The 10,774-nt window shown below is 47.1% G+C and overlaps 1 protein-coding gene across 1 annotated transcript; it reads left to right on the top strand.

Annotated features, from left to right (window-relative positions):
* The first annotated feature begins 159 nt into the window (after positions 1 to 159).
* Positions 160 to 4,978, top strand: LOC132448073 (protein FAM180A). Its single transcript, XM_060039137.1, has 3 exons — positions 160 to 598; positions 3,564 to 3,661; positions 4,224 to 4,978. Exons 1-3 carry the CDS (start codon positions 532 to 534, stop codon positions 4,548 to 4,550), a joined length of 492 nt encoding a protein of 163 aa, XP_059895120.1. The 5' UTR covers positions 160 to 531; the 3' UTR covers positions 4,551 to 4,978.
* The last annotated feature ends 5,796 nt before the right edge of the window (positions 4,979 to 10,774 follow it).

The raw sequence follows: 10,774 nt of genomic DNA, 5'->3' as shown, positions 1-10,774 counted from the left end.
GGGAGGGGAGAGGGAGAAGGAGACAGAGGGAGGGAGGGAGGGAGGGAGGGAGTGAGGGGGAGAAGGAGACAGGGAGGGAGGGAAGGAGGGAGGTGAGAAGGAGACAGAGGGAGGGAGTGAGGGGGAGAAGGAGAAGGGAGGGAGGGAGGTGAGAAGGAAACAGGGAGTTGGAGAAGGAGACAGAAGGAGGAAGGGAGGTAAATAGATGGAAAGACTAACTGTGAGAGAATAACAAGAGACAGATTTCAGGAAGGCGAGAGAGAGGGGAAGAGAGAGTAGGAGAGAGGGGAGAGATCTTATGTGACTCTTCAGTGTGTTTTGGCGACGTGACATCCTGTCTCCCTGCCACTTAAAGCCATCAGATTGAACTGTGGGCGAGAGAGACACCGGGAGGGAGAGGGAGAGAGGTAGGGACAGGGGGAGAGAGAGACAAAAAGAGAGTTAGTGAGAGTTAGCGAGGAGAAGAAGAAGAAGAGAGGAGTGAGATGGCCGGTGAGCGAGCGACAGACTGAAGTGTCTCGTGTGTCCAGGATGGAGTGGAGGTTCATGGCTGTCGTTGTCCTGCTCTCTGCCCAGCAGTCAGCCTCCCAGAGGACAGGTAGGCCACCATCACCGGCTCCATCACATGCTCCATCACCTAACCCCGGTGCCGGCTCTGTAGGAGCAGCTCTAATTGTTAAAGGTTAAGTGGATGTTTTTAGACAATGTCTTGTGTTTTTTAAATTTTTTATTAATCATCATTTCTATAATCATCCGCCCTTTAGCTAAATGGCCTCCCGCTCTGATCAATTTAGGAAACTAAACACACGTTTTTGAACCCCTGTTATTATTTGTAGCACGCAGATGTAACAGGAATGGTGAGCCCTACTGTCTAACCCCTACCTGCTCCTTAATGACCTGTCTCTGTATTCACCGTCTAACCCCCACCTTTATTTAATCACCTGTCTCTGTACTTTTTTAACCCCTACCTGCTCCTTAATTACCTGTCTCTGTGCTGTCTAACCCCTATCTGCTCCTTAATGTTCTGTCTCTGTACAGTCTAACCCCTACCTGCTCCTTACTGACTTGTCTCTATATCCACTGTCACACCCCTATCTGCTTTGTATTCACTGTAATTTACTTGCCAAATAACAAATCAAATGAACTTTTAAGGGGGTTTGTTTAAGGCTGTGTCAGTGATTTGTAGACAATACAAAACGTTTTAGACGCTCCGATATGGTCACGGTTTTTCTGGAATTTCTTCTTGACATAGACTTCTTCTTCTGGAATTCTTCTGGAGAGGAAGTGGAGGTATTTGGAGGGAAATGCTGGATTACTGAAACCAGTCACAATCCCTACTGTTATTGCCAGGCTTTATCTATCAATCTTGTTGATCGATCTTCACCTGCGTTGATCCGTTCATTGGCTCCACCGGCTTATTGACGTCTTCGGTTATGTTTCCCCCCTCGTCGGTTTGTTTGTTTTGGCCTGTGAGCTTCCTCACTGTTTGCCGTTCCTGAGATTCTTTAAGCATCACAGCTACACCGAACCCCAACCTGCCTATTGGGACATGGTCAAAGGTTTGTCGTGCCAAATGCATGGTTATTGTTATTGGTTATTGGTTAAGTAGGTCAGCTAACTCTAAACTCGTTATTGAGTCTGAAACAATTGTAAGTTATTCAAATGATTGCAAATATAAACAAAGTGCAGGTAGCCTGCAGGCTACTCCACTGTAGTCTGCAGGCTGTCCCACTGTAGCCTACAAGCTAAAGTGGAGTAGCCTGCGAGCTGTCCCACTGTAGCCCGCAGGCTGTCCCACTGTAGCCCGCAGGCTGTCCCACTGTAGCCCGCAGGCTAATCCACTGTAGCCTGCAGGCTACTCCACTTTAGCTTGCAGGCTACTCCACTTTAGCTTGCAGACTACATCAATGTAGGCTGTGATGAGGCCTTCCCCTCTCTCTCTTCCTCTCTTCTGTAGTCCCCCCCCCCCCCCCCCCCCCTCAGGGTAACCAGAGCAGCCATTCTCCTCTCCTCCCTCCGGCCCAGAGAAGCCATTTAGAGCCGCTAATGAATGGATGCTAGTTGTTCCCCCGAGCTCGACACTGGCGCTTAGCAAGAGATTACATGTCCCCCACCGCCGCGGTAATGACATAGCATCCTGAACACCGATTGGTTGAGGAGGGGATGAGGGAGGAAGTGGGGAGGGGACTTTATGAAGCCAAGGCCTCCAACCTGACATCTGGGCTTGGAGAAGCAATCTGAAATCGAATTAAAACCATATAGTGATCATAAGAGTAGGGTGGCATTTGGTTGATGTAGTGACATAATCAGGCTAAATAAAGAGGCGGGTAATGGTTTGATGACAACCCATAATGGAAAGATAATTATTAGTTATGTGGGGGGGTTCTAGTTATTATAGCAACCATTTTTAACGGGGATGATGGGGATGTTGATGAGGACTAATTAAAACATGCCCTGCCTTGTGAACTCATCATCTTTCGAATGAAAAAACGACACAAACATCACTGATTCAATTCCTATCTCGTTGATTACTTTGTAAGAATTTGACACATTCAACTGACAAAGGGAATGGAGACGTAGAGAGAGAAAGTGGGAGGGCTTCAGAACGAGCTTCAGGAGATCAGTAGAAGTTAATCTACTGCGTACTGTACCTCCCAACTCCCCACCCATCAGGCCTTTAAAGTCGTATTTCGGAGTTTAATAAATGACACGCTGGCAGTCGAGGTGACGTCCGGGCAGTGGACCAACGTGGAGACGGATCACTCTGGAGGGCTGCCAGATATCATAACAGACCCCAGGAGTCGTAGAGATTTCATTTTTATGTCGCTGCTGGAACTGAGGATGTTGTCTCATCATTCATTGCGGTAGGATCACAGCAATGCCCCGGCATAAAAAGTCGATTGATTCAAAGAAAATCAAAGATTCAATTTAGATATGTCTGTTGGCAGTGAAGTGATAGCGTAATACGTACGGGTGCCTCCCTAACCAACAGCAGGGATCTGGATGGACGCTGCCTCTGCAGTCTACCACGTAGTTCAACCTGTTACTTAATGATATGCAGCCAGACTCACCAAGTCATCTTAAATGCCTCTGATGGATATTTTGATCATTCTACGTTTCAAGCACACTCGAGACGCGATGTGAAGATTTCTCCGGTAAACTTCACAACCTCATCCTCAACCAGATACCAGCAGGACTCTGAATCCCCTCTCATTCGCCAAATCACGAACCAATCAATAAAACATTTGTCTTGCCCCCGACTTAGACACATCCCGTTCTGTTCCTTTGTAGCTCGCTGGTGGAGACGGTGAACCCGAACGGCCCGTTCAAACGCCCTGAGGCCTTCCAGTTTCAAATCCCGCTGCGTATTATTGCAGGCAGCGTCTGTGTTGATGCATGCCTCAGCTCAGCCTGAACACGCAGGGAGAGGTGTCACGCTCAGCGGGTTGGAGGAACACGCTCTGATCCCCCTTCTCCTCCGTTTAGCGCTCTATCTATCCGCCTACAGGATAAAGGGTTAGAGGAACATGCTCTGATCTCAATCCTCTTTCTCCCCTGTTTAGCTCTGTATCCGTCCGCCTACAGGATAAGGCGCGGAACATATTCGCTGGTGAACCCCACCTTCCAGAGCTCGATGACGGAGGTGAACCTACTCTTTGAGGTCAGTAATCCCCAGTGTGTTATCCCCTAATGCTGTTAGAATGGTTTGCATAGAATTGCATTTTCTTTGCTGCTGTTTATTTAACCGATTTTTTTTTAAGCTTCAAGGCCAAATCTTTTTCCTTGAATGTAGCTAGCACATGTGCACAATCACCCCGACCCTTGAGGCGTTAAAGCTGTCCAGATGGACCATGATGATCCCTCTTTATAACGAGCAGGAATGCTATATTGGTGTGAATTGGAAATCGGAGCTAATCAGATTGCAGCATAGTCCAGTGGCAGGCATGAAACATGCTGAACAGACGTGTGTAAGTTATATAGCAGGCTTCATATGAGGAGGGAGGAAAGTGTGGTTGATTTGTTCTCATGTTGTGATCACGCACGATTAGTCAAATAAGTGAAAAATAAATAACCTCAAATAAACCTTAACTAGGGGTATTACATGGGTTTTGAAAATATGCTAACAAGGGGAAATTGACCTTTGATCGAGTCCTTAAACACGTTGCTTGACCTTCAACCCTCTGGCCTTGACCCCTACGGCCTCCGCCCTCTCTCTGGCCCAGGCGCTGCTGGCCGGCCTGCAGATCGCGGGCGGGCCCGGGCGCTCCCTCCTCATCCCGGACGAGGAGCTGGCCTCGCTGAGGAGCCTCCAGAGGCTGGAGGCGGTCTGCGAGGGCGTTCTGCCCAAGAGGCTGTCGGAGGTCCGGCGTCTGACGGCGGCGCTGGCCCGGCGGCGCACCCCCCTCAGCGGGCAGGACTTTGAGCGGACGGTGCTGACCATGGTGTACGCCCTCCAGGTGCTGGCTGACGTCAGCGCGCCGCACCAGAGGGAGGTCTGGGCCGACGCCCTGCTGCAGCTCTTCAGGGCCGTCCACCAGGACCTCACGTGAGGCAGGAGACCCCCTCCAACCTCTGGACTCCTGTAGGACTTAAGTGTGTTTTAAACACAGCCGTGCGAACGGACATTTAAACACCCCGCTTCTTTACATACAAATCATTCAATCAGTTGTATCTTTAAATCACTCTCGAACATTTTGTACTCCAGTCGACTATAACCTGACCTGAAGTACAGTAGAGTACGTTTCCTTTTTTATTGTAAGTGTTCTAGATACAAATATTAATCAATATCTAATTCTATATTTTTTCTAAATATTTTTCTGTTCAATACAAACCAGAATATTTTCTGACTTGATATTTGACATCATTCCATCCTGATCATTACAATGTGCGTGACCCTAATCAAAGCCCACGAGAAGAGCCATCGTAATATTATTATTGTTTCATTTCATCAAAACAAAATACTATATTTTTCCTTAGACTTGTCGAACTACGGCTTATTTAATTGTGTAACTACCAACCGGGATAATGGATAATGGATAACAAAATAATAATTTGTTTGGAAAAACGAATACTGACCAGGCCCTGGTAAGGCTGCTTCATCCAGACACCACACAAACTCCACTAGTCGCTTTATTGTTGCCTGTTTCAGCCATCTTCGACAAACAAATCAGATTTATTTCCACGAAAGGAGCGAGCTCTGTGTGGTTGTCTGTCAAACTGTGTGCAACATCGTTTTGAAACAAGACATGAGAAGAATTTCGAAGAAGAGAGGGATAGTGTTGAATCAATCAAGAAGGCACCGGCCCGGTGCGAGAAGCAAAGCAGTGGGTTTACAACCCCATGAGCCGTCAAATACCGTCAAATCCCGAGCTACAGAAGGCAGCCTGGAAGACGCGCAGTGCATTGATAAACACGGGAAGCCGTTCTCTGATGGAGGATTTATAAAGGAGGCTTTCCTCTGCAGTTCAGAGGTTATGTTTGAGGAATAACCAAATAATGACACGATCACCGCCAGGAATAAAGACAAGCCTTTGAGTACTGTGGAAAGGCTCTTAGCTGGTACGGCTGAAAACATAAAGCACCAGAAAACACTCACACTGACTGGTTCTTCGGGGTTCAGTGTAGCGCGGGGCATAGTTTACAAAGATATATACAGTATATATAAGATATAAAGGACATTCCACATCTAGCGGTGGTTGATAGATACTGAGCAATGCAGTGGTATGTGAGGAAAATGTGGTTTAAAGCCAATACATGGAACCATTAAAGGAGAGGATCTGATAACTTACTGATCATTTTGGTGTGAAAAGTAAATATCAGGAACATATAGGCTGTGAAGACCGAAACTAAAGAAATTCAAAGTCTGATCTCGATAGCGTGATGGCTAAACTGTTGGAAACACCGGCTCTGGTTGATGCATGGACAGCCTCTCGGTCTGTGGGTCTGTCCATCGGTCTGTGGGTCTGTCCATCGGTCTGTGGGTCTGTCCATCGGTCTGTGGGTCTGTCCATCGGTCTGTGGGTCTGTCCATCGGTCTGTGGGTCTGTCCATCGGTCTGTGGGTCTGTCCATCGGTCTGTGGGTCTGTCCATCGGTCTGTGGGTCTGTCCATCGGTCTGTGGGTCTGTCCATCGGTCTGTGGGTCTGTCCATCGGTCTGTGGGTCTGTCCATCGGTCTGTGGGTCTGTCCATCGGTCTCTGGGTCTGTCGCTGGGTCTGGGGGTCGGGGTGAGAAGTTGCTGCAGACTGAACTCAAAGCTTCCTCACTGTGGCCATCTAAGTTCACTGAGCAGAACACTGGGAGGTCTGATGGATCCACTGGGAGGTCTGATGGATCCACTGGGAGGTCTGATGGATCCACTGGGAGGTCTGATGGATCCACTGGGAGGTGGATCCCCAGATGGATCCACTGGGAGGTCTGATGGATCCACTGGGAGGTCAGATGGATCCACTGGGAGGTCTGATGGATCCACTGGGAGGTCAGATGGATCCAGGGGCCTCTGGCCTGCTGGGACAGCCTGAGAGGTCTGACTGTGTGAAGGAGGGGGTCTTGGCCAGGATCACAGCCTCTGGGTCCACATACCACCACTACGTTGACGTCTGAACACCGATGAGTACAGGTGTGCTCCAGGCGGGGAGAGGCAGCAGCAGTAATGTGAAGGCTGATCATTGTGAAGGTTTGCCTCATCTCTCCTCCACAAGGGGCGGACAGTCCGCCTGCTCTGTCTGGGTCAGACTATCGGTTTACACGATCGATGAGGTGATGGGGTTTGCAACATCGTTGATATGTATGACAGCAGCGGATGAAGAGAATCATAGACAGATTCGGAAAGGAAAGGAGAAGCGTCTCAAGCTGTGAGCAGAACCCTGAATCCCCTCAAAGTGCATCTTTCAGCCCAGTACGGGCTGAAAGAGACCAGGGAGATTGGGTTTGAAGCGTTATCGTCATCAGCAACCACTCTACCGCTGCCCACAAGATCAACATTAAAGCTGTCATTACCAACCTCCCTGGGTTTTGATTATTATCTCCCAGCATGCACCTGGTAAGGTGTTACATATCCTGTTTGTCTGACAGAGAGGACACACATACACACACACGCACGCACACGCACGCACGCACGCACGCACACACACACACACACACACACACACACACACACACACACACACACACACACACACACACACACACACACACACACACACACACACACACACACACACACACACACACACACACACACACACACACACACACAGAGCTATGTGTTGCTGCTGTAAGGTGTGCACTAGATTCTATCTATCTACATTTTAATGGTTGAAAACTTGTGCGCTATATAAAATTGACTCAATATCAAGTAAATTGTTGTGAAAGTTTGTGATTAAATGCCACTGCATAGCATGAAATGCATTATTTGATTGGATGCTTGATATGGTTCTGATTCATTGGGACTGTGTAATCACGTTGGGTCACAGCTCCTCCATGTGGCAGTTGAGGGTATTATCTATGATTGGTCAAATACTAGCTGTGTGTGGTTAACCTCTTAGCTAGAGAGTGTAATGATTACGTGTGTGAGTGTGTGTGTGGGGGGGGGGGGGGGGTGTGGGTGACACCATGATGTGCTTGTATTTGTAGCGGGCAGAGAGTTGCAGGTCATAGTCTCGGCCTGTCCGTCAGTCTTTTTTTATAGAGCAGTTGAAGACTAAAATATATAACTACACAGCTATCTAGCTGTGTGCTTACTAGCTGTGGGATTATTGCAGGCTTGCTAGCTTTTAGCTAACACGGCCCCTGAACATGTTTGAGTTGTACATGTTCATGATGATCTCAGATAATTGCAGCTCTCTGAGCTGTAGGTCCACTTAATTGGTTAAGATGTTGTTTAGTATTGTTTGCCCACTAGATGGCAGAGTACACATACAAAGACTGAGGGCTGAATTATTGTTATATTATATTCTTCGTGTGGCCATAAGCTTTTAATATTACAAATATGTTCATGGCTGAATGCAAACCACCATTTATCCTTTGATTTACTTCTCTGGAACTAATAATCTGCACTTTGAAAAAAAATTTGTTCCATAAACATGTACCGAAAACTATGTGTTTCTGTATTGGAGCACACTGTCCCATTTTATGGCTCAACCAGTTAATTGGGGACAAACCAGTCACATTTTATGACTCAACCAGTTAATCGAGGACAGACCAGTAAATGTGGGGAGCAGTTGTTTTTCTATGATGGTGGAAAATGGTTTTGATGAAAGCCCTCCCAGCTTAAGCGGCCTGTTTCAGTTCAGCTGAATGCTCTGCAGCTGTCAGACATATTTTAATATGACTCAGTTTCTGCATTCAGAGTGGAGGAGGAGAGGACAGAAATAAGCAAACATGTTAAATATTAAACTATGTACAGCCGCACACTCAGACCGTTAAAGACATTAAGAAATGAAACACATCTTGTCTCGCAGCTTCAGGTTCTGCTGGATGGAAACACGACATATAGCATTGGGACCATCTGTGAAGAATAGGGTGATGGATTCATTTAAGATTATTTATGATATCAACTCTGGTAATAAAAGTATAACTAGGACTGCATTCTTTCATCTGAGAATCATTTCTAAAATCAGACCAAAGTTAGACCTCATATATACGGTCTAGACTAGATAACTGTCATGTGGAGTTTACTAGTTTACTGGTCTAGACTAGATTGCTGTCATGTGGTGTTTACTGGTTAACTGGTCTAGACTAGATTACTGTCATGTGTTTACTGGTCCAGTCTAGATTAGACTAGATTACTGTCATGTGCTGCTCTCTGGTTTACTGGTCTAGACTAGATTACTGTCATGTGGTGTTTACTGGTCTAGACTAGGTTATTGTCATGTGGTGTTTACTGGTTTAGACTAGATTACTGTCATGTGCTGCTCTCTGGTTTACTGGTCTGGACTAGACTACATGTTGACCGAGACTCATGACCCGGGCCACTCCCACCTGTGATGTCATTGGTGTGCTAAACATTTGGTGACGTCACATTCAACATTTTATAACCAGTCGGAATTTGTGGACATTTCTTTTGCTCATAATACAACCATTTTAAAGGCCCAATCATTGAGGTAAATGTCTTCAAGTTCTCCTCAAAGACAGTAATGTTTGAGTGTGTAGGTTATTGAACTTTCACTGTTCCTTGTGAAATGTGCTTCATAAAGGTTTCCTCGCCCTAGCGAAGACCTGGGCCATCTCTTCAACACTCCTATAATGGTAGAACTATAGTGGTCCCTATATTAAATGGTGGATAGAAGACAGAAGAGCACAGCATGGGCAGTTTAAAGTTTGACTCAGTTTGAGTTTTAATAATTTCTCCCCTCTAATGGATGTGTTGGGTCTCTCTGGGATATAAGGTTTTCAGGTATCAGTGAGGCCTCAGCATTATCCCTCTCTTCCTCTGTATATGTCTCTCTCTCTGTATCTCTCTCTCGTCTCAAGGCTGTTCTGTTTTAAGGGGCTTCCCTTGGGAGCGGTGGTATACAGCAGTACTGATGAGGTTCAGACCGGCTGCAGGTGAGAGTATCCCAGGGAGGGGAAGGCTTCGTCACACAAAACATCAGTATTAACTGCAGGGTTGAATGGTTTTATAAACTTAAAGGGGTAACTAGCTATATAGCTAGCTAGCAAGCTGTGTGCTTGTTTACCCCCCTGGTTTTCTTAAGTCTATTTTTTCTTGATGTGGTGAAATGAGGTTGTTAGCCCCCAGCTGCCACAGTTAAATGACCCCCTGTGGTGAATATTCACCGCAGAGCCATTTATCCTCGCTGTAACATGATGAAATGTTTTTGTTGGCTGAATTGGCAAAATGTGTGTCTCATCTACAATTAGAAAGAGTTCTGCTTCGTGTAGCCAGCTGTTACGTCCTTTTTTATCGGGCAATGAAAGTCAAAACGTATGTTATACGTCACATTCGGTCGAAATAATTAGACACACAATGCTATCTTTCAATCTCTGCTTTTAAAGTAGATAGAAATAGATGTGTAGTCATAGTAGGACAGACGTAGGTGAGATCTGAGGAGGGGATTATGGAAATTAAAGGAGCAGGAGGTTCCTGACCTGAGGACCTTCTAGAGCAGGGGGTTCCTGACCTGAGGACCTTCTAGAGCAGGTGGTTCCTGACCTGAGGACCTTCTAGAGCAGGGGGTTCCTGACCTGAGGACCTTCTAGAGCAGGAGGTTCCTGAGGACCTTCTAGAGCAGGAGGTTCCTGAGGACCTTCTAGAGCAGGCGGTTCCTGAGGACCTTCTTCCTGAGGACCTTCTAGAGCAGGCGGTTCCTGAGGACCTTCTAGAGCGGGCGGTTCCTGAGGACCTTCTAGAGCAGGAGGGACCTGAGGACCTTCCAGAGCAGGCGGTTCCTGAGGACCTTCTAGAGCAGGCGGTTCCTGAGGACCTTCTAGAGCGGGAGGTTCCTGAGGACCTCTGGAAGTTCCTGACTACCATCCCTTAGCGGATCAGATCACTGCAGGTCCCTTTGGTTGAATGTGTCTGATGACTAAAGACAAACCCTCAAAGAGACGAGAGAGAACTCCCCGAAGGGTAAGAGGCAGCTCCGTGTCACCTTTGACACCTCATCCAGTACACTAGCTATCCCAGTCTAACGCTCACACCGGCTATCCAAGTCTAAAGCTCATGCTGTCTATCCCAGTCAAACGCTCACACTGTCTATCCCAGTCTAACGCTCACATCCAAGTCTAACACTCACATCCCAGTCTATCCCAGTCTAATGCCAACGTTCAA

This window comes from Gadus macrocephalus, chromosome 19 (genome assembly GCF_031168955.1).
Source record: "Gadus macrocephalus chromosome 19, ASM3116895v1".
NCBI lineage: Eukaryota > Metazoa > Chordata > Actinopteri > Gadiformes > Gadidae > Gadus > Gadus macrocephalus.
This window is presented reverse-complemented; position numbering and strand designations above follow the sequence as displayed.

Coding starts and splice junctions, on each gene's coding strand:
- LOC132448073 (XM_060039137.1), top strand. CDS start 532: ATGGAGTGGAGGTTCATGGCTGTCGTTGTCCTGCTCTCTGCCCAGCAG. Junction 599..3,563: donor GTCAGCCTCCCAGAGGACAG/GTAGGCCACCAT, acceptor TCCCCTGTTTAG/CTCTGTATCCGTCCGCCTAC. Junction 3,662..4,223: donor AGGTGAACCTACTCTTTGAG/GTCAGTAATCCC, acceptor TCTCTGGCCCAG/GCGCTGCTGGCCGGCCTGCA.